Consider the following 24893-nt stretch of genomic DNA (forward strand, 5'->3'; position numbering starts at 1 on the left):
ATTGGCGCTTGATGAAAACACATCATAGCTGATTGTATACAAGCCTAACGAGTAAGACTTGTATCCGCAAACTTGCATGCAAACCGCTCACCCGACTTGCTTTAGCAAAGAAAGAATTTTGTGCCAACTCGACCAGATGTAGGCAGCACACTCTCAGAATCCAGCAAAATTTTGTGGCCTTAAGAAACTAAGTAACTTTGCATACTCATAAAACTTATCTAGACTAACACTTGAAACGGACTGAAATTTGTTTCATGAGTCAATATATTTGAGTAATGGAAAGAGACAGACAAGGGTTGTCAATAGATAATTTTGAAGAAATTGTCCAAATTTTCAACACTGTTGCACGTTAAAAATGTTTTATACACATGAAAAATGGATGTGAATGTGAATGTTCAACCGTTTTCACGCAGAAAATTTCAGTAGTAGACGCTTGATGAAAACACATCGAATCTTATTGCGGACAAAGCAGAGAAGCAAGACTTGTATTCTCCAACTTTTATGCAAACCGACTTACTTTCACGAAGAATGAATTTTGTGCCAACTCGACCTGATGTTGGTAACACCCTCTCAGAACCCAAAAAACGTTTTGAGTGTACTAAAATAAGTATCATTGCATACTTAATTTTTCAAAAATTTATCTAGGCTAACATTTGAAAAGGGCTAAGTGTTTTTATAAGTCGATATTCCTGAATGAAGTTGTGCAAGCTTTGAACAAAAACGACGAAATGTCAATTTTGTGACAGTTTGTTCGTTTTTCGTTTTGTAAAGGCACTGGAAACTAATCACGGGTGCTGTATATTCCTTCTAAGACCCTCACAGTTCCTAGAAGTAGATGTGGATGAAATCATGAAGTCAAGTTCCTCAGATGTGGAAGTCATTTTTGCAACTTCGATTGGAAATATGTGGTCGTTCTCAAAATGACGGTTGGTTTTAGTTTCCACAAAACTGGAAACATGCCTGCATGTCGACGGAGCTTCCCCCCAGAAAGGAGATCCAAAATCAAGCGGCGTGAAAGGTGAAATCGCTGCTGGCAGATTCAGTTCCTAGTATATCAATTTCTTGCATTAGTAATCGGATATATCGCTACTGCTATCCGCTGCCCTTGTCGCAACTGCTGCTACCCGTTGCAACTCAGTTAGGACCGTTCTAGTGGCCATTCACCAGTAAACTGATTGGTTTGAGCAGGGGCAGGCTCTTATATAAGGTAGGGTGGCAATGCTTGTTTGAAAAAAAATTCATCATCGAATTTCGAAAACCGACCATGTACATTTTGTTTCATTGGCCCAAAAAAATGATCTGTGCTAAATTTTTGCTCAGTCGGACTTGATTTAGGGGTGCCTCAAAGCACTCAAAGTTGTGATTTTTCGACCTTCGAAAAACTACCAAGGGAAGAGTACTAAAAATTGGGGAAATGTATTTTTTTTCGAAGCCAAATGTCTTAAAAATGCATAAAACGTCGAGATCTGGTGTTATCTCGGAAAAAAATTTTTGACCGAAAAAAAATTTCTGGGACTTTCTGGGTTTTCTAAGCAACCGGAAGCCTCATATGGAATATTTTAAAACGGGCTTCTAGAATGACTCACAGCTCATTCCATATCAAATGTAAATTATTTTAACATTCATCAGGTATCTCAAACTTGATATTCATTAGGGTGGTTCCTTTATTTTTTACTGGGGTGGTTCCCCCCTTGGTAGTTGTTCGTAGGTCGAAAAATCACAACTTGGAGCGCTTTGAGGAACCTCAAAATCATGTTCTATTGAGCTGAAATTTTGCACAGATCATTTTTTTGGGCCAGTGAACAAAATGTACATGGTCGGTTTTAGAGGTTCAATATGAGAGTCATTCCTAATGAAATATCCACGAAATGCGCAGACCACTACAGATTTTGCTCAAAATTGGAAGAATTATTCATCTAGTGTCACTCTGGAAAAATCCAAATTTTGATGTCAATTAGAACTCCCCCCGCTTCATGAGACCCACCTCTTTGGTACAAAATAAGGCATTTTTTTGTCAAAGTCTCTTTCTTCTCTTTTTTATATTTTAAGACGTAAGACGTCCGAAAAATACTGATAAATGACTTTCAGAGGAAATAAAGCAAGGAATCCAAAACCGGAAGTGTTGCCAGATGGATGATTTTTGTATTTAAAAATTACATTTGCATTTTTCGGAATATGCAGCCAATTTTATTTTAAATTTGATAGTGTCATCGTGTTCCTCGAAAAATTTCACGTAAGAAACACTTCTACCCCGAGGTAACATGAGCCATTCGAAAGTTAGAACATTTTAATGAAAATAATTTCGAATTTCCTTGTTAATTTTTATTATAATTCATAGAAGTAGGACCTTCGAAAAACACTGGTAAGTAGTTTTTGAAAAAAAAAACCAAGGCATCCAGAAAAATAATATTTTTGACCGAAAAGTGTTGCCAGATAGATTATTTTTGAACTTAAAACCTAATTTGGCCTTTTTCGGCAAATGCAGCCAATTTGATTTTAAATTTAATAGTTTTAACGTATTTCTCAGAATATTTCACGTAAGAACCTCCTATCATCCCAAAGTAATGATAAAAATTATAAATTTAAAACTATTTTCGTAAAAATGTTTTATCACATTACTTGGGGTTGATAAGTGTTTTTTACGTGAAATTTCTCGAGGAACACGATGAAACTATCAAATTTTAAATGAAATTAGCTGCATTTTCCGAAATATGACATGTTCACTTTTTGAATTTAAAAATTTTCTATCTGGCAACACTTCCGGTCAAAAATAATATTTTTTCTGGATATCTTGGTATATTTTCTTTAGAAATCACCCACTAGTATTTATCGGACGACCAACGTCCATAAATTATACTAAACATTAACAAGAAAATTAAAAACTAGTTTCATTAAAATGTTGTAACTTTAGATTGGCGCATGTTACCTCGGGGCAGGGCTGCGAATTTTTACTGTCAGCAACAGAATATCAGTTGAAATTGAATGCTGTGAATATCAATTTCAGCACAAACGAACTGAAAATGAAATTACTTCGGGCTTCTATCAGTTGAGAGTGGTAACACTGCTTACTGCGATTTCGCACGCGCTGTGTTGTTTTAGCGATGTTTATCTGTTCGAGGATGTAGATGCTTATCTATTTCATCGACTTCATGCAATGGATCAGCTCAGATCAAATAATTTCTACATTTTTTTAGTCAATATCATTATTTTCACTAACATGATTTTCATAGAAAATTGACACGGGTGACACTCAATATTAATTTTAACTAGAGAGAATGAAAGTGCTGTTGTGTCATTTTCATTTTTCGTAAAATTTTTCGATGAACACGATGACACTATCAGATTTAAAATAAAATCGGCTGAATTTACCGAAGAATGCAAATTTTGTTTTTAATTACAAAAATTATATATCCGGCAATACCTCTTACCAATAACAATATTTTTTTTTGTGGATTCCTTGATTTATTTTCTCCAAAAATCACTTATGAATAATTTTCGAACGTTTTACGTCTATAAAATGTTTAAAAGAGAACAAAGATAATTTAATTAAAAAATTAAAAAATTAAAAATTATTTTGCAACAAAGAGAGGGTTGGCACAGAGCGGGGGGTATTCCAATCGATAGCAAAGTTGGGATTATTCCAAAGTAACACTAGCTGAATATTTTTTTAATCGTGTTTAGTTTTTAAAACCCATTTTTTGCAGTTAAGGATATCATATTTGTTTTTTTTTTCAATGTTTTAAAATAAAAATTCAAACAGTTTACAAAAATTTATTACTTAATAACAATTTTCTATATCGTGTCATTATTCAAGTATATCGATTAATAAAAAAAAAGTTTAAAAACTTCAGACGTATTCAAATGTTAGTCCAGATAACTTTTTTCAAATTATGCAACGTTACTAAGTTCAATTTATTGAAGACAACACACTTTTCGTTAAGTTATTTAGTCGTGTTAGCGCGGAATCCTTCCATGTGTATAGAAAAGTACTCTAAATTATAGGACGAGCAACAACAATAATATTGTTTTTATGTAAATACTGTCTAATCTATTATATTGTCTAACTTATGACCCAAATTTTCAAAATAAAAAAATAATTTTGTGAATTTGTTTTCGCCAGAGTTATGAATCATCATATTAAATTTATTTTTTCGTTATTTTTCAAAAAAAAATCTTTATCTGTCAGTTGTTTTCCAGGTTTTGTTTTTGATAGCAATTGAATGAATACATCTTCTCTGGCCAAGTATGGAAGTTTCAAAGTAATCGAACGGATTTTTTTTTATTGTCGGCGAATCAAGTTATTGTAGCTTGATTCACCGGCAATAGAAAAAGTTCCGCGTGATTTAACTTAATTTTTAACTGCTTCAAAAACTTTCATACTTGGCAAGAAAAGATAACTGTAGAAGTGAATGTTCGTCGATTAAAATCGAAACTTCATTGTGCATTTGCTTCACAAAGAAAAACCTAATAATTGAACACAATATCTAATAATTAATACGCATCGAAGCTTATTGAATACAAACTTGAGAAGTAAGACTTGTATTCGGAAACTTGCATGCAAACTTGTTTTGGCGAAGCATTACTTTTGTACACAAGTGTTAACGTTGTTGTTATGCTTTTATGCAAAAAATGAATGCAATAAGGCTATAATCAACAGCCCTACTCAAGGAACTTTTTTTAACATTAAAAAGTTGTTTGCTGGTCACCAGAATGAGAAATGCCAATCTTCCAACTCTGCAAACATTTTTTATTAAAACCGTTAATTCAAGCCTTCTGCAGATACGGTTCAAGAATACATCAGTCGTGTCATGGATCGCACGAAAATTAAGTCAAATTGCAGTCATAGTAAATTAACTGCTTTGGAAAAGCAGTGAATAAATTAATAAATTTCACCTCATTTATGATTCAGTTTGCCCAATATTTCATAGAATAAAATATACGAGTCATACACAGGATATAGGACTAACCTGAGGCCTCTAAAAATAATGTAGTACTTTTTCAATATCCGAATCGTCAGAAAAATCTAATATTGTGATACACGGTCACTCATCCCAAATTTTCTTCAAACATTCGGTTTGGTACACATCTTGATTGATAGCAAAATTAGTGAGCTTCAACCATGATTTAGACACGAAAAACAAAGTCCTTTTTTGTTCATTACTTTGGTCGGTTTTCCACAACCTTTCTCGAGAATTATTTTTGAGGTTTGCAGGAAATTATACACAGTCAAAACCGGGCGATATTCGCTAGCAAAACGGTTCACCGTGAACTTTTTGCCAAGATGTTTGTGCAGTTCAGTTAACAATGCGCTTGCACAATGCTTCTTGTTTCGACGCCATTTTGTACTGAGCATGCATAAGCAAAACAAAAAATACTTGGCTACTTCTTTCTTTTCTAAAACGTTAATTCCATTCGCACCCCAAAAAATAAGTTACTTCTTAAGACTTAAAGTAAAATCAACTCCATTTTTTTTATTCAGGGGATAGAACTCAAAAACCTCAAAACAAAACGCCCATGACATGCATTTTTTGTCTTGACAACACAGAACCAAAATATATTGAAACAATATAAAAAAATTCTTCAGTGTATTGTCCAGTTACCATTCCCAATAGGCTAATATTCCAATCTCTGACTCCTCCAACAAGCAATAATGTCTCTGAAAATAGATTCTAAGCTGCATGAGAATACAGCACTAAGCTCAGACAGGCTTTATGCAATGCGACAGAAAAAAAATATCCCAATCCAAGATCTTGGTCGCAAATCTGCCAGCCCATTTCTACCGTGAACCGTACGGGTCGCGCCGCCTATAACAAAGAACATCGCCCTGCAAAGAGCCATCGCCTAGGAGCTTGCCGAAAACGACGACAAAATCGCCGTACGAGAGTATTCAGTACACTCTGCCAGCAAAACGATATTTCGTTCCGAACCATTTCCAGCGTCTATCTCGAATCCTGTTCCACCGCTCCACCCAGCGCGCACCCGTGGACCATCTCGACCTACTCTACTGCTTCAGCATCCATCCAGCTAGACAATCCAACCGTATATTGCGCTCTTTGCTAACAGCCATCACACACTAACAGAAAAAAAAACCATGCATACATACTTCACTGCGACAGAAGCAAAGTCCACAAAGGAAGCTCGCCAAGCTATCCAACATATATAAATACTTGCGCTTATCTACGAACTCCCCTGGTTGAGCAACCACCACCGAAAAGTGCCACCCAGCCAGAAGGAAAAAAATCCTCTACACTAATCATCATTCACATCCTCCTTCAAAGTCCCCAGAACATACCCTAATTGAATAGGGCAAAGCCCTCTCGATGAAACCATTTTGCATGCTAGTTCCATTTTGTACTTAGTCGCACATGCCCAAGCAAAAGGTGTGTAACTGTGGTTAGTATTTTTGTTATCGTAACAATCCCCACTCACGCTCGACAATAGTATCACCACAACAGTCACTACAGCAAATAATAGCAGCAATAGCTACTTACTGAAACCAAAAAAACTATTACAGTAACAACTAAAACCAACATTTCCGTTCGAACAAATCGCCCCTCATTGCTTCTTATCGTTTGTCTTATACTGGTTTCTAAGTTCTGATAGTATAATTATCGTTTCCTTCAAAGATGTAACTAATATAATCATAACCATAGATATCCAAGCAGATAATATCAGTCCACAATTCTCTGAAGGATGTACAATTTTCCGTTTCGTTTTTATTGTCGTGTTGAACCTAGTGTAGTTGCTTTCTGACGAAATAAAACAGCATTTGTTTTGCGCTCCTTTTTACGTGTTCCGTTTGTGTGTGCGTATTAAATCATATGACCGAACCGACTTACCGGACGTCAAAGTCATACTCTAGAGCGAAAATGAACAGAAAAAATCACTAACAGTAAAGTATAGCGCAACACAGAAGATGTTCTCTGTAATTAAAATTAAAATCAGAACTTTTTTTTCTCTATCTGGAGCTAGCCAGCATCGCTGGCAATCGAACGGTAATGAGTTAAAAAGATCCTTTGATTTTCCCATCCTCGCCACACGCACACAGGATGGGGGCTGTGGAACGAAAGAAACACAAAAAAAAAGAAATAAAGTATAAAAGCATTCTCTAACGAGATTTGCGTTCGAATGACGTTGAAAAATGAATGAAGCTCTTCGTTTTAATTTTAATTACGTGCCATCCTCTCGCAATCACTCTCGGGGCGCTCGTTTGTGTTGTTATCGGATTTTCCGTTCGTAGCCTATGGTTTTCTGTTTGCCTCTAGAACTTTATATTCATATTGGTGTGCTTTTTTCCGTTCTCAGTATGTTTGTCCCACAAACAAAATCAAGCAGTAATTAATTGCAATTATTATAACCAAATTGGATCTTGTGCCGTGAAAGTCGAAATTTCCCGCAAATGTAACGTTGTTTTTTCTTCTCTCTTCTTCTCTTTTATTCCCCTGCAAAATAAATCAATCGAAAAACAAAAAACAATACGAAAATCCGCAAACACAAATGACATCGCCGTCGTCACCGTCGTCGTCGTCGTCGGAACCTCATCGGCTCATCCCCGGCGCTCGCAAACTGTTCCCTCCGTCGAATGAAACAAACCGTCTTAAAAATGTATAAATTAAACACAACCGATTCAAAAAACAATCAAATTTATCATAAAAAACACAATAGGATTTCACATTGGATTTTTACTTTCGACAATTTTGGACTGATCCACGTTTAGCTTACAGAAAAAGGCCGGGTGTAGAAACACTGTCAGTTGGATCTGAGTTCATAAAGAATATTTGGGTACCCGACACGTTTTTTGTAAACGAGAAACAATCATACTTTCATATAGCGACTACTAGTAATGAATTTATAAGAATACATCATTCTGGATCTATAACTAGAAGTATTCGGTAAGATATTGTGCACTGTTCTGTAAGATATTGTACCCCGCTCCCAACACACAAACACACTCCCCCTTTCCCCACCACTACACACGTCCAGTAATGTTGAATGTTTAGATGAAGCTGCAATTTACACTAACCCAATCGTCTGTCGTTGTTACGCCGCTCCCCACTTAAAACAGAGCAATTCGAAGAGGTCAAGAGGTCAAGTCAAATAATCGTCGGAAGCTGACTTCGGGGAATGCTGAATCGAAATTCTATTAACTTATGAAGCAGAATAAAGTTTGTGCACTTGTGCAATTCTTGAATGATTGCAGATTTCTGATCTTTCTTTGCCTCTGGGGAAAAAAATCACAGAGAATCAAGCGTACTCAGTTATAATTTGCTTTGATCTTGATTGGAGATCTTGATTGAATCGAGAGGGATAAAGGCTTCGATTTTGCATGTGGGTGGCAACATTTTCCAATGCTTAACGCAGATGAAAGACAAGGTGCTGAAACCGTACCGTTGATAAGGGTACCGTGAATCCATTATTAATATCACTTGACTGATACTTTAATTAATGATACAGGTGGAAAATTGATTCAAGAGATGCTTGAATGATGTTATGCAAACAACCCATTTTAGGGAAGTTCACCTATTTTGTGTCGTGTAAAATGACGGTGTGAAACAGATCCTCGTTGGTTTGTTAATAAGTAATACTAATCAAAAATTAATGCCAACATGGAGAAATTATAAAAGAGAGGCATGTTTCATCCAAAGATTAGTGACAAGGACTTAGAAAATGAAAACCAGTTTTGTTTTGATCGTAAGCTTATTTTTATTCCTTCAATTTATAATAAAAGTGAAGAACCTTCAAAAGATAACTCAATAATAAGGATAACAGATCTGTAGAGCTGTACATATTTTATGATGTTTGCGAGACAATCAGAAAAAATTTCGTCAGAAATTGGCGCTAATTCAAAATCATACTGTAATGGAAGTTTTTGCGAAGTATTCTTGGCACAAAATGCAGAAAAAAAACCCTTTTTGTCATAGATTTTTCTGACAATTTTTTGACATATATTGCAATACTTGCGATATTACATATTACAAAAATCATAAACTGTTGATTTTCTTTGCTGCAATTTTTCGCATTCATTCTGTTTTCTCAAAAAAAACCAAAAATAACTCCCAGAATAATGTGACAGATATACAGTTAATTTTAAAATTTTACAAACTTAATGGATATTACACTGGTTGTCGAAAGTGAAAAAAAAATTGCTAAAGAGTCCAAGCTGAAAGTAAATAAAAGACTACGGCTTTTTAATCGTTTTTATGAATTTCGATACCGTTAGGCCAAAAGGCTGCAGAGTAATTGTTTGCCTGGTTCGTCACTTTCAACTATGCTTAAGAGAAAATTTATTCAGGTGCCTGAAGTTTTAACACACTTCTTTTCTTTCATTTATTTTATTTCAGTTAGAGTTATAGAGCAAAACCCATGTTGATAACTGATCGACAAAAGCGGAAAAAAAATTTGCTCTAGAGCTCAAAATAAAAATAAATGTAAGATTACAGCTTTTTGATCGTTTCTGTATCAGCTCGGAAGTGTTCAGGCTCCTAAAAGAAATTTTCTCATAAACAAATGTAGAAGTGACGAACCTGGGGAACAATAATTCTACAGCCTTTCGACGCGCTTCCGAACCGGCTAGGGTACCAAAATTTACAGAAATTGTCAAAAAGCTATAAATTGTTTTATTTTTTCAGTTTGAGCTCTAGGGCAAAACCTTAGTTGACCAATGCACCGTGGCCCAAAAAGGCAGAAAGTGGAATTTAATTTCATAGCGACTTCCACCTTTATCCTAGCCTAATAGTGTCTTCAGAAGAATTGTTTGTATGAATAACCCGCATAATCTAGGCTAATTGTCAAAAGCTATGAAAAATTTATTAGGGGAACTGCTCCATTATTCATCTCATTGAGCCGATATTCACGAAGAAAGCACGGATTAAACACCGAATTTCCACGAAATCATTGAACAAATGAACTAAATATGCTTACTTGCTCTTATGGAATCGTTTAGCATTGTATATTGAGTAAAATTAGCTAGATTTGAATCTTGAATCACTGCTCAATTATTCATCTCAGGGCGCCCCTTTATTCATCACACTGTTAATCATGAATAAATCACATTATTATGAATGAACGTAGCTGCAGCCCGTCGCAGTAGGTTACCTAGATATCCGCTGCAGTTGTTTACGTGCAAAATTGGTAACCCAGGTAACCACTACAGTGCTGTAGATTTACGTCAATTATGTCGGAATATTTCCACATTTTCAGTATGATTTTTTCGTATTAACAGAAACTGATTTGGCAACTTTTGATTTTCTTCAACGCAGTGAAAACGGAGAATACATACAGTTGGAATTGTAGAAATTCGTCACATATATTTCTGCTAATTCAAGCTTGTTTTTAGAAATTAGAGGTGAGCATTTCCAAGATTAAAGTATTCTTAGTGTAGTGAGTGATTTTGTTTAGTGATTTAAATAAAAAGTGGTCTGCTAATGATGGAAAAAACATTGGCTGCTGAACGAGTCCCGTTGTAGCCATACAGAACAACGCGCGGATTTTGTTTTCTGAGGTAGGTGATTGAATTAGGTAAATGAGTTTTCGAGTGCACATGCCCGAATATCTATCAAATTTAGAGCTTTCAAGTGAGTTTTTGAGGGTTCTTCTTTATGCGAAATCTAAAGTGAACTAAGAAGAATCCATTCCATGGATTAGCAGATTAGTTTAGTTAGAAAATATGCGGTTTTTTTCCTGTTTTCAATTGTGTTTTCATGTTGTATGAGATGAATATATGGGCTGAGATGAATAATGGAGCAGTTCCCCTAAATTGAAAATTGAAAAAAAAATTTTTTTGAGTTAAGAGACAGAGGAATGCTTTATTTGGTAAAGTTGTAGAAGATATAAAGGTATGAAACTTTTTTTAACAAGCAAAATTCAAATCTTCATTGGGTACAAAGTTATAAAGTATATTATATGAAAGTTACATAAAATTAAGTTTTCTGTACTAAACTTTTGTCAGTTGTACTTTAAAAAAACATTGAACAGAGAAATTCCGCTGCTAGGGACACTGCAAAAACTAACCTTTCAGAAACATTGTCTTCAGCAAAGTTGTAGATAATATTATCACAAAAAACTTTACCGAAGGTACTTTTCTTTCAACTTCTCTTGTTTTAGAGATATACCGCTAAAAGTCAAACTAGTCCTTAAATTTCGATTTTTTCAATAACTTCAAAATTGTAGCATTTAGAAGGTAACAATGTTCGATCAATCTTTGTATATCATTGAAATACACAACTTTGTAGAAGACACAAAAACGATAGCTTCTACACAGACCGAGTTATTGCCAAAAATGTGCTCAAAGTCGTGAACTTTTTTCATGTATCCTTCAAAGACTGGTTTTATTGACATACTATCTTTAGAATATATTTAGTATATAAAAATACTCGAAAATGACATCTAGTTCTAGTTCGGAGCTCCGCCACAAGTGTCTCTGCAAAATCTAACTCGCCGGTCTTACACTTTAGAGAAATAGTAACTTCCGCAAAGTTGTAGACATTTTACTTCCAACTCTTCTCGTTTTGGAGATAAAACGTTTTAAATTAGACTACCCCTCAATTTTTTTTAATATGTCAAAAAACTGTAGCATTTAAAAGGTAATACAGGGCCGCTTCGATTTTATCACGATCGAAAAAACACTTTCCGGTGACTCTAGCGAGACTGTGGATTCGAGGAAACGATAGAGGTTAGTGTTTTTCGTTGAATAGCATTGAAATCTAAAAAAATACCGATTTTCATCATTTCACCAAGTCCACAGTTTCGCTGGTTTCACGGAAAAATGTTTTTTGACTGTGGTAAAATCGAAACGGCACTGTAATGTTTGGCATATATTTGTATGTCATCCAAACATACAACTAAGTAGAACGCAGCAGAAACCTAGCTTCTTCGCAGATCGAATTATTGCCAAACCTTGTGAAAAATTCATTGTTTTTCAATTGCATATCAGGCAATGAAGATATTAGAACGGACAAACGTTTCAATCAATTTCGTAAAGTGATTATGATAGTTTTCATCCGATGCAGGTTTCCTCTGCTAGTTTTTGCTTAACTGTGATCTGGAAATGTACAAAAAAATACATGTTTTCAAATTTTTTGGCAATAACTCAATTTTCGTAGAAGCTATCTTTTTTTGTGTCTTCTACAAAGTTGTGTGCTTCGATGATATAGAAATTTACGCTGAACATTTTTGCCTTCTAAATCCAATAGTTTTTTAGATATTTGAAAAGAATGCTATTTAAAGACTGTTTTAATATAAAACGCTATTTTTCATATTAAACAAATCCTTGCAATTCGATTTTTTTTCGAATATCAATAAAACTATAGCAATTAAAAGGCAACAATGTTCAGCATATTTTTGTATGTCATTGAAAAACACAACTTTATAGAAGACACAAAACTGATGCTTCTACACAAATCAAAATATTGTCAAATTTTGAGCTCAAAATTGATTTGATTTGATCCTTAGAATTATTTTTTTTATTACCTTGAAAATTGTAGCTTTCAGAAGACTACAATGCTGGGCATGTAGTTGTATATTAGCTAAACACACAACTTTGTAGAAGACGCCACATTTTTGAAACCTAACATAAAATTAAAATATGATCCCAATTACGTGGTTCATAGATATGATAGGATTCAGGGTTCCGGCGGTGGAGTTGCAATTGTTATTCATCGCCGAATCGAACATCGTGCTCTTCCCCATCTTGAGACGAAAGTTATTGAAACTTTGGGAATTGAAGTTCAAACTGAACTTGGGATTTTATTTATTGCCGCAGCATATTTACCATTTCAATGCACACGCGAGCACAAAAATTATTTTAAAGGTGATTTACAAAAACTCACCAGAAATCGTTCGAAATTTTTTATAATCGGCGATTTTAACGCTCAACATCGTTCATGGAATAATTCTCAAAGTAATTCCAATGGCAAAATTTTATTCAATGATTGTTTTTCAGGATACTATTCTATTTTGTCTCCGAATAGTCCTACATGCTTTTCTTCTGTAAGAAACCCTTCAACAATTGATTTGGTGCTAACAGATCAAAGTCATGTATGTAGTGATTTGATCACACATGCTGACTTTGATTCTGACCATCTTCCAATAACTTTTTCTTTATCACATGAATCAGTTTTAAACCCTATGAGCTCTGTTTTTAATTATAACAAGGCTAATTGGGAAAGATACAAAACTCATATTGAGAGAAATTTCAATAATGAGCTTGATTTGCAAAACGAAGTGAATATTGATTCCGCTTTGGAAGCATTAAAATGTGCAATTGTTGATGCCAGGAATAATTCTGTTCCAAAGGCTCAAGTGAAATTTGATTCACCAATAATTAACGAAAATCTTCAACTTCTAATTCGTTTGAAAAATGTCCGCAGGCGTCAATATCAACGTTCTCGTGACCCTGTTTTTAAAACTATTTATAAAGATTTACAGAAAGAGATTAAACATAGATTTACTCTTCTGAGAAATCAAAATTTTGAGACTAAAGTTGAAAAATTGAAACCATATTCAAAACCTTTTTGGAAGCTGTCGAAGATTCGTAAGAAACCTTCAAAGCCTATTCCAGTTTTAAAAGATGGTGAACGTTTTCTTGTATCCAATGAACAAAAGGCTTAAAGACTGGCTCAGCAGTTTGAGAGTGTTCATAACTCAAATTTGAATTTTTTAGTCCAATTGAAAATGAAGTCACACGTCAATTTGATTTAATTTCTTCCCAGAATTTTTTACCTGCAGAAATAATTGAAACTAACTTGAATGAGATTAAATCAATTATCAAAAATTTCAAAAATATGAAAGCACCTGGTGACGATGGAATCTTTAATATACTAATCAAACATCTCCCTGAGAGCACAATGGAATTTTTAGTGAAAATTTTTAATTGCTGCTTCAAAATTGCATTTTTTCCCAAATTATGGAAAAATGCAAAAATTACTCCAATTTTAAAAGCGGATAAGAACCCAGCTGAAGTTTCAAGTTATCGACCAATCAGTTTGCTTTCTTCAATAAGTAAACTGTTTGAGAGAATAATTGCGAAATTGCAAACTTTTAATTTTCCAATTTTCCCAATCAAAATTTTAAAAAATTATCTTACTGATCGAACTCTGCAGGTTGTCTATCAGAATTCAAAATCTGATAGATTTCCTGTCAGAGCAGGTGTACCTCAAGGTTCTGTCTTGAGTCCAGTCCTGTACAACATATTCACTTCAGATCTTCCGGATTTGCCTCCAGGATGCACAAAGTCATTGTTCTGCGATAACACAAGCATTTCCGTAAAAGGAAAAAGTCTTCGTGTCATATGCAGTCGATTGCAGAAAAGTTTAGATATTTTTTCTTCCTACTTGCAAAAGTGGGAAATCTCTCCCAATGCTTCTAAAACTCAAATGATATCTTTTCCGCAAAAGCCTGGGGCTTAGCTTCTATACAGACCGAGTGATTGCCAAAAAAAAAATGGAAAATATGTGTTTTAAAATTGCATATCAGGCAATGAAGATACTGAAAGAGACAAATATTTCAATTCATCTTATACAGGTTTCGTCTGCTAGTTTTTGCCTGTCTAAGATCTAGTGAGGTACAAACAAATGATGTATTTTTAAAATTTCTTGGCAATTTTGTAGAAGCCATCTTTTTTGTGTCTTTTATAAAGTTGTTTATTTCGATAATATACCAATATATGCTGAACATTGTTGCTTTTAAAATGTCCATTTTTTAGATATTCAAAAAGTCCTTCGAAACAAGAGAAGTTAGAAGAAAAGTGTCTTTAGCAAAGTTTTTATCTGTGACAACATTATCTTCAACTTCACTGAAGACATCATTTCCTTAAAATGTAAGCAGTCTCGTTGCCACCAATATCACACACTGGAGAATTCTCCATTCAACCTATTTCTCGTTCTTTCTCGCTATCTTCGTTGCTCGCATTCGCTGCCGAGATCGTATGCACACATGCGCGCCTACTTTCTCACTCAGCCGAAGACAATCGTTTCAAAATGCATTGCGATAATGGCGGAGGGATAAAAACATATTTCAAATAGGGTAACGAACTACTTCGGTTGCGATTTGATTCTGGTTCGGCTGGTTTTGCACTAGACTGCTGTGAAAAGCTTACCAAAGAAGCTCATTATCCTTCACGTTCCAATATGCGAACCTTCACAGATTCTTCCCCCACGCTCGGCTGTCCGTGCACGAAGCAAAACCGGGCAGATGAAGAAAGCATTTTCGTTTTCGATTACTCCTCCAAGTCGAGCAATTTTAGTCGAGTACTCCTACTCGCAAGCAGGAACTCGCGTACTTTTTCACAGTCGCTGAGTAGCAGGACAAAAGAGTTTTTGCGTGCGGGTGCAGCAACAGCAGCTACTCAGGCGGGTACATGAAACAGAAAGAGTATCTCGGGAGCGTGTATGCAAAAGACTTGAGAAGCGTAGCATGTGTCTCGTTCTCAAGCAGAAGATATTTTAGTGCGGCGGAGTTCCGAACTAGTAGCCATTCTCTGAGGGTTTTCATATGCAAAATATATTCTAAAGATAATATGTCAGTAAAATCTTTACATGGAGAGTGTATAATAAAAGTTCCCAATTTTTAACTCTCGTACCGCTGCACACTGTTCCCAAAGCTGCAAAAACGGGATCGAAATTATCTTGACCCAAAAAAATTGAGTTAAGTGCCGTAGTGTTTTCAGTAAAGTTGTTCTAGTAATTATGCTCCATATCATGTAAGTTTCAAATTTTCGAATAATCCATCTAAAAGTCAGAAAAGAATTTTATTTTGCTCATTGTGGAATATAAAAATCTACTTTTTTCGGGAAAGTTGTAGCACATTTTAAAAGAAATAACTTTTTTTTACTTATTTAAATGAAGTTTTGTGAAGTTTTCTATCGATCGATCGAGCCACTAAAAATAATTTTTTTCAAGTTACAATGAAAAGATGATTTTTACATTGAAAAACTGGTTTTGAAAGGCAATCTGTATAAAACTTTACAAAAGTCCATTTAAATAGGCAGATAGAAGTTATTTCTTAGGAAATGTGCTACAATTTTGTCGAAGAAAGTTAATATTTTCATGTAAAATGAGAAAAGAAAAATTCGATTCTCATATTTAGGTGGATTAATCACGAAATTTCAGCTTCTATAAAATGGAAAATAATAAATGGAACAACTTTACTGAGGGCACTACGGCTGTGATATTCATTGTTTGGACCAAAATAAACTTGAATCTAGTTTTTGCAGCTTTGTAAACAGGGTGCACTGTGCAATATGGTGTTATCTTTACTTTCCACAGAAATATGCATTTTTCTAGAAACTGTTGGTCGCCTCCTTATTACAGAGTATCTTTGTTGTACATTCATTCAGTTTTGGCCCGAAGATCAATTATAATGTTTCCACATGAAAAGTTTTAGGTTCAATAAAAATTTTATTGAAATCTTTCTCAAAAAAAACTTATCTTTGAAATATTATCAAAATATAAACTAATTTGTTTTCTTTTGCGAAATGAATCATCTCTGCAAAAGGGTTATTTACTCCAATCACATTTCAATAATCCAAAGTCAGCTTCCGACGAACGAATCTGCACAACAAAATCAAAATCAAACGAGACACAATCTAGATTTTCAGAACTTCCCCCTCCCTGGGTAATCCCAATTCCCCCTTCAAAATCCAACTCTGTGTTAGTAATCAAGTATTCCAAACAAAAATGTGTCATCGTGCAGAGAACAGTTTTTCCGGTACACACCACCAAAGTGCGCAGAGTCCACCCCAAAGCTTTGCCGTTGTGTTTTGTGTGTACCTCAAAAACTAGTATGGAATAAAATGTGGTCTGATCTATTTTGATGTGATCTTATCTATTCTAAAGAATACACCACTCAAGAAAAAAGTAACAGACAAACCTCTCGCTCGAAAAAAAATCTGTGATTCCCATTAATTGTTATCCATTGTTGTCAAACCAACACATGCACCAGCTATCAGATCAACAGTACCCACACCACCTAGCTTGTACCCTGTTTGTCCAAACCGTCACCCAAATATCAACCAATCAGTCGAACAATCAAACGATTTTGATTGCTTTTGCTACAATCTAATGCAAGAAAGCAGCGCAACAGCGAAAAACCAAGCCAAAAAAAAAAGAATCAAAAAAAGCATTGGATTCTATTGTAAGTACACGTTGTCTCATTATGCTTATTACTATTACAGATTAACAATCACAGCATCATGTCCAATGAATTTACAATATTTTCCAATGGATAGACAGTTATGTCATATAGAGATAGAAAGCTGTAAGTATCTACCGGAATTGTCACTTTCCTAACAAATCAGAAAAAACGTCACTGAAAAAGGTGCAATTCCACTCCCATTCTCTCGATTTAAACAATATTATAATTAACGTTTAAAACAAACTAGAGCAAAAAAAAAACAGAAACCGGCGAATCGTTATTACGAAGAAACAAAGAGATCGCTGCAACGAGGAAGGTTCGCTTACAAAAGAAAAAAAAGAACAATCTAAGAAAAAAGAAAACAAAACAAGAAGAACTGTGTGATGGAACAAAATATGACATGTTTCACAGAAGTTTTCCCCTTTCATCCATCCTCCGAACAAGATGCAGCTTGCCGTTCTTCGTTTATCAGAGTACGGCGACCCGAAGAAAAAAAAATTCGCTGTCTTTTCCTGGTATTTTCTCGCTATCTCGTACAATTGTTTGTTGCGTTTTGCTTTCCCCGCAATTGCTTGTTATTTTGTTTTCACATTTCACATCGCAGTCTCATAGTTTTCTTTTGGTTTTTGCTGATTGGCTTGTCTCGACGGTTGTTTTTCAAAACGAAAAAATTGGAACATTTTCTGTAGTCAAAATTTGATCTTTATTCTTAACATACATAATAAAAAAAAACTCTAACAGCCGTCGAGATTTGAGTAATCCTGCGCGCACCAGTTGGCACGGAACGAATCACAAAAGCGTAACTTTCTAAACGCAAATTGGTTCCGCTGTTTGTTACCCGCTTTTTTTCTTTGGTTTACCCCGGTATCTTTCTCTCGTGCAATTTGTCTTGACACTGTCACGACGCAAACTGTTGTCACTTTGCCAGCCCAAGCGTCGCGGCGCGCTAGCTATTCAGAGCAAGGCAGAAAGATAAATCGCTTTTATTCATGCCATATACATACGCAGACGCACACACTCACATCCAGTGATTTTACTCAGCCACAATAATTCACAGTACTTTTGTTGTCACGAGATAAACACTCTCCGGCTCCGGCCTGTAAACACCACCCCCCACCTCCTCCTCCTGGCAGACTAACTGACGGGCTGGCATGGAAATTGGAAAAATCGAAATTCGCAACCCCATTCCAGGGTAAACTGCAAACAACAAACGCCAAAATGGATGGATTCTGCCCTGCCAGCTGTCACCGGGGAGAAGATGGGAGCCAATTATTATTCCATTTCTACACAATACCACCATATTACACACGATGTCGTACTTTTTATTTCCTGTCTTCTGTTCGAAAGTTCTGTTCGGTTGCCTCCGTTGACGAAGGAGAACCGTTTTTGACACCCGCTTTTCTTCCTCACTCAATCGCTTTCAATTTATTTGTGCTTCCTTTTTTTTTGTCCAAATGTCTTGTATACTCCAGCCGGTTTTAGAAGAATCCGGCACGAACTGATCCTACCAACAAACAGTTATTCGATAAATTCGAGAAACCTCCACTCTTCTGATAATAAAAACCGCCAGCTGTGCGTTCAACCGATGGATGATGACGATGATGATCGAAAGCTGCAGCCGATGTTCAGCTGCTAGCCGTAAACTGAAAGCTTGTGTGCTACAACATTTCGTATTTTGCGCCACGCCATTGCAGGGCAATTTTCGCTGTTGAACGTAAAGTGTGTAAAAACATTCCTACACTACACTATTCTTCTCTTAGATAGCTAGCAGTTTATATGTGTAGCAAAACAATAAAAAAACGACAATATCAATCATGTTAGAATTTAGCTCAAGATCAGAGATATAGTAGCAAAAGCTAATTTATCTTCGTACCACATTCAAAGCTACGCTTTTCGAACGATTTGGCCTTAACTCAATGTGTGTGTATAAACCACGAACGAACAAGAAGTATTTGTTTGTCAGTTGATTCATTTGAAGAGGTACGATCACAAATATGCTTCCGTAAATAGAATCAAACGATGTTAACGGTGAACGTCTGAAACTCAATGGGCAGCGGTTCGGTGACTTGTGCACCCCAAAGACGGGGAACCCAAATACTGTCTGTGAAGTTTACCGAACTTGCTGCCCGCTTCAGACCTTCATTGGCACTGGCCTAGAAATGTCAAAACTCATCCTAACAAAAAAAAAGTTTATAGTCACGCAAATTACTGCGGAATGCATACGATAAAATGATTGTGAAAAATTACGAGTTGAAAACGACATTAGCAGACATCAGTAAGGTAGCAAAAACCTGTAACTCAAGCCTATGAAATATGTTCAGCTTTTACGTTCGGTTCTTCTTCCGTTGTGTTGGTCATTTAGAACTTCTGTCCGATCTTCTTTGTTTTGTGTTGTGCCTTCGTTATTTGTGAGTGTGTGACGAGTTAACTTACCCAGAGTACAAAGAAACGATCCGCTGAGAACCACGAGCCAGATAAAACAAAAACTGCTACAACGCCAACAAATTGCCTTTTGTACGACAACTTCGAGCTGAGAGCAACTTTAGCTGCTTTTGTTTTCTGCCGTTTTGGTTATCTCTTTGGTACTTTCGTAAGTGAATTCATTTTTTCTTTTTGTTTGGAGTATAGATCAAAACAAGTACAAACCGAGCCGTTTGCGCATACGAGCCAACTGGAAATATTTAATTAACTTGCCCCTGTTTGTTATTTGTTAGCCGAGTTACTACAGTACACAACCGTTTTTTCTGTTTTTCTTGCCTTATTGTGTTTATTTTTTGTTTGATTATCGGCGAGTATGAATAATACCAAACAACGCAAAAAAACATTCACTTCCCGAAGGAAATTTATCGTTTCGAATCAACATCAATTTGTTGTAATTTTATCATGCTTTTGAGTTAGTACCTAAGTTTTCATATATATATAATATAATGGTTAATTATCGGTCGCCTTCTCTACTACAGCAACCGCAGAAGGTTGACTACGGCTAGTCTCAATGTCACCCATGGGTGGAATACTATCGCACCAAACGTGTTATTATTTCTATACTCTAGAAGAAACCCAAAAAGAACGAACGCCCAGTTAATCAGTGCCGACTAACAACAGCAACAACAGTTACCTCCACCCACCAACAAACACCCAGCAGAGCTGTGTCAGAATCCGTGTAGGGCGAATATAACTGTCACACTTTTCGCCTGACTTGAACAGAAAAAACAAGGAGCGGCGGGCGAGAATGCGTAAGCCATAATCAACACGACTAAACATTTGTAACTCAGCCCCCTTTTTTACCACATCGCCACAAACTTTTCTTCCGAATTAAACACCTCAATAATTTCGTTCAGCAAATATACCAATATCTATTTCACATCATTCTACCAGCTTTAGCATATACGCAATTTACAATTCATTTTTTCTTTCTTCCACATTATTCACCTCTGTGATCTCGTCGCTTTCACAGAAAACAACCTTAAACAAGGACCATGCGTGTCCTGTTTGCTGTTAGATATCGTGTGTGTGTGTATGTGTGTACGACTGTTCAGTGTATCGAGGCAGAAGTTGCATAATCGTTTGAACAACGTACTCAACCGAGACATTGGTTTTATGGACCTTCAGCCTCATTTGTCCGGATCTCTATAATGGGCTTGAATCGAGATTTTCCCCCTCAAATCGGCTGGCGCTTTTCACAGTCCCAATACCCAGACAAACAGCCATGCGGAGCCATTTTCGGAATGAAAGATAAAAGTTCCTGCGGAACAATATTGCCTGCCATTCTCAAAAGGAAAACTTCTCTTCCAAATCTCCATTCCGGGTTGCGTTTTTCTTTTTTTGTGTGTGTGCACTGCCTGTGAAACCACCATCAGACCATGCACCGGGCTCCGGAGAAAGGTTGTAAGCGGATTCGAACCATTCACGAAGATTGTGCAACCAACGTGAAACATTGCGCTTTTGTTAAAACTAAATACAATCAGCGAAACGGAAAGCCACCATACTAAACCCAATTGTTGGCTCATCCATGTTTGAAGCATGTCAGTTAAGCGTATCTTCGGTGCTTCAGCCTTGGCCACTTGAAGCGATGGTTAAAGTTGGGCCGAGATTTTTTATTGGTTTTCCGTTGTCGTGGTTCAATATTGTCTCAAACAGAAGCAATAAATCCCTATCATAAGCAATGAAAAAGTATACAAAGACGAAAGACATAGTGTACAACTGAACAAAAAAGCGCTCGGGTCATAATATTTGATACTTTAATAACGGAACACGAGAGTTTGATTTTGTCGTTGAATGAAAGTTCTATTCAGGAAATGTGTTTTTTTTTTTTTCAATTTTTTGAAATGAAAACGTCTTGTCATTAGCAACAAAACTAATACTCCTAAACGGAGCAAATAATCAAAGAAAAGGATATCCATTTCCATTTTTTGCATCTTTCTTGACTATTGATTGTTGTCTAATCTCATAACTTTCTTGGGGAGCTGTATTGCAGACTTTTCATTATGTAATTGTCATATTAGAAAAGTACCTACAAAAGATTATAGATGTAAGTATATTATAATTTTTCCAAAATATGAGCTGAATTATCGAAAAAAATCCGGTGAACATTCCTGAATGACACATTCAACTGTCTCGCAGTTACTCAGCAATTTGTTCTGCAACATTTCATTGGTGATGTAACATTTCACTACCAATGAAACATTTCATCCACGATAGAACATTTCTTCCATAATGAAACATTTCATTGGATTGACGCTTCGTAGAAGGCGAAGCAAGAAGCAACCAACAAAAACCTGGATGGTATTTTCTATAAAATAGCAACCGTAACGAGTATTTATTTCTGTACCATGCAGTTGGAAAAACAAACTTTGGGCACAAACATGTGATCGAAATTATGAAATTAAATGATCGAAATCAGTTAATTAACATAATTTCTTCCCAGCTTTGTATAGAATAACCTAAAAAAAAAATTTTTTTCAATCATGATGGCTAATAATGTTACTGAGTCTTCATATCAAATCCGACGAATCGAAAAAAAAAACTACGCTAGCAATGAAATCTAGAATCACTTTGATTTCTTTCTTAAGCAAAAACAATTTCGATTACGGTTAAAGATAGTTCGGAATATTCGGCGGTATAAAATTGTGTTATTAATCAATCTAAATAGACATAAATATTATTTTTCGAGTTTATCATGGTTTGACGAACAAGCACATTCCTGCATCGAGTTGTATTTTGACAGCGATAAATTTCAACTATATGAAAAGCTGGGTTCTCGTTCTTTTTGCTTCCCTGAATAAATTATACCTATACAAACCTATCCATCTGGTGTTTATTTGCCGTAAAACATAATGATGCCGCCCAAACCATGACCAGGCAGGCCCAGCTTGACTGTGATTCCAGGCGCCCAATTTCGAGCCAATCAACAATTCATCCGGAATCAAATACGCGCACTTTTTAAAACTTCCACATACCGTAAACCCCACACCCCCAGTGCCAGCGCTAGTTTCCCACATCGTAAAGTTGAAACCTGCAACCGGCACGATTACCCTCTTTTCCCTTCGGAACCTACGATGAAATCTTCCCGCATTAATCGTAAATTCTCACGCTGCTTCGTTTATCTGCAAAAGGGTTTCCAGCCTTACCGTTCGCCCGGCACTTTTATGTCCACAGGTAAAGCAGTTCGGGAAACCAGCTAAAGCACTGCGGCAAAACGGTAATCCTTTCCATATACTTGTCTCCTTCTTCTTGCTACGAGTTTCCAGTAGAAAGCTTGCCTAAGCTGCTGCCAGGGAGGATGAACATCTCGAAGACAACGAGCTTTCATTCGATATCTTTTGCATGTGCTCATGCTTCCGGCAACATAAATCATAAAGCCATTTTCCAGTTGAGAGAAAACACGAAAAAACTGGCTGGGGTAAAATGCATCACAATGTAAAAAAAATATCATTCCCATCGGAAGTAAAATACTAGCGTTAAAGCGTTCTTCAACATGTGATGCAAATATTTGCGCCCCTGGCACAAAGAAAAGGTCAAACATATCCACAATCTACTTCAAACTGTTTTAGCTCATTTTATTGTTTGGCCCTAATCCCCTAGTAATCATTGCGAATACCGTTGTATTCTGTGCTACAAGGCAAAAAAAAACCTTTCCTCGAAAGGTTCGAACATTCGCCAACAAACAGTGTGCGTGTGTATCAGCAGCCACCTGAGGCAGGAGGGATGAGTTTCAATTGATTCCCAAGGTGAAGAGCTGAACGACTGACGCACAGGACCATTACAGCTTCCTTCCTGTGCTTTATCGAGATCACCCCATCAGCGGCGGGTCCCACCACTTGGGAAATTGGGTAGCATTTGGGATTCGCTTGAATTGAACGGAGCTCAATTCGATGATTTACTCTAAGCTGCTTCAAGTGCTACACACGGTAGCACGACGGTTTTTCTTTCGCTAAAAATCGGGAGCAAATTGAAACATGTTTCAGACAGCCGTCGATATTTCATCTCTTGGCTGATCACCACAATTCACTTCCCACTCAGTTGGGAAACTTCAGCGGAAGCGAATGTTTATTGCCCGCCCACTTTCATTCAACATAGAAGGGCAAAAAAATTGCCGCGTCGAAAGAAGTCTTTAATAAGATATTCCGTCCTCCGCAATTTGGTGTGTTTTTCCCATACAGAGTGATCTGGACCACGATGGAAAGGAGTGCGCACCAGCGATAAATGGCCGCCCCTCTTTCGAGGCCGACGGAAACGACCTTGCGTTGCTTGCGCAGAAGGACCCAATTTGTTATTTCGGAAGCTCCTCCGCAGCTCCTATCTCTCCGATATGATACAAAACACTACTAATGGAAAGCAAATATTAATTAGCGTGAATAGAAACGCTGGCGGTTTGGTTCGGTTTTGGTGTCACTTGGTTTGGGAAGAAAAAGGCCGCAAAGTCAGGTGACCTCGGACCAGTTATCGTTTGGCCAACACAAGGATTTTAGCGTTTACTAAATTTTGTCCAGAGGAAACTGAAATATTGAAGGTTTTTCATTAAAATAATTATTCTTTAGTTGAAATCGTCGCTGCCAATTCACAACCAAACGCTAAACCGTAGTTTAAAGTACAGAGCTTTTTCGATTTTATCACGGTCAAATTTTACCGTGAATTTGGCGAAACCGTAAATTTAGCGAAATGCTAAAAATTGAATTTTTTGTGTTGGATTCAATAGAAATTTATGATATTTTGAGTAAAATGATGCACTTTCATAGTTGAATGGAATATAAGTTCAAAATACAAATAAATAAACAAGAAAAGGTTAGCTTCTGATATTTTTCTCCATTGTATTTTCGCGGACTTTCTCACGGCTATTATACATGCAATATCAATATGATTTGTACTGCCCATTCTTTAGCATAGCTAGCAGAGTCTAATGCTTGTTTATGTGAAATTGTGGAACCGCTAGATTTTATAATTTTTAAATCCACGCTCTATGAAGACCAAACTGTAGGGCTATTTGAGTTGTTAACAGATCTCTTTTCTCAACTGCCCGAATAATACGTAATTTTTGCCTCAAAGTCAATGAAATACGTCTTTCAAGGTTCATTTTTCTCAAAATTATGACATAGATTATTTGTAACAGATATGACACTTGGTTGCCTCAGAAAATAATCAAATAAATTAAGTTCATGAAACTATACACAAGGCACAAGTGAAAATGATGTTTCGAATACATTTTCTACAACTGGAAGTGCATTATTCTTGATTTAAAGATTTTTTTTAAAAAGCGAGATAAAAAC

At 36.1% G+C, this 24893-nt stretch overlaps 1 protein-coding gene across 13 annotated transcripts in view; it reads left to right on the forward strand.

Moving 5' to 3' along the window:
- The window catches only part of LOC129722423 (gamma-aminobutyric acid receptor subunit beta), a 187920-nt gene that overhangs the window by 96283 nt on the left and 66744 nt on the right, over positions 1 to 24893 (forward strand). For all 13 annotated transcript variants that reach the window (XR_008727598.1, XM_055675858.1, XM_055675859.1 and 10 more), the window contains exons 5-6: positions 7666 to 7892; positions 17171 to 17253. Coding sequence is in view for 12 of the 13 variants with exons in the window: in XM_055675858.1 (XP_055531833.1) it covers positions 7666 to 7892; positions 17171 to 17253 (310 nt within the window). In the remaining variant the exon portion in view is untranslated. The remainder of the gene's footprint in view (positions 1 to 7665; positions 7893 to 17170; positions 17254 to 24893) is intronic.

The sequence above is a fragment of the Wyeomyia smithii genome, chromosome 2 (assembly GCF_029784165.1).
Source record: "Wyeomyia smithii strain HCP4-BCI-WySm-NY-G18 chromosome 2, ASM2978416v1, whole genome shotgun sequence".
In the NCBI taxonomy this organism is placed as follows: Eukaryota; Metazoa; Arthropoda; class Insecta; order Diptera; family Culicidae; genus Wyeomyia; species Wyeomyia smithii.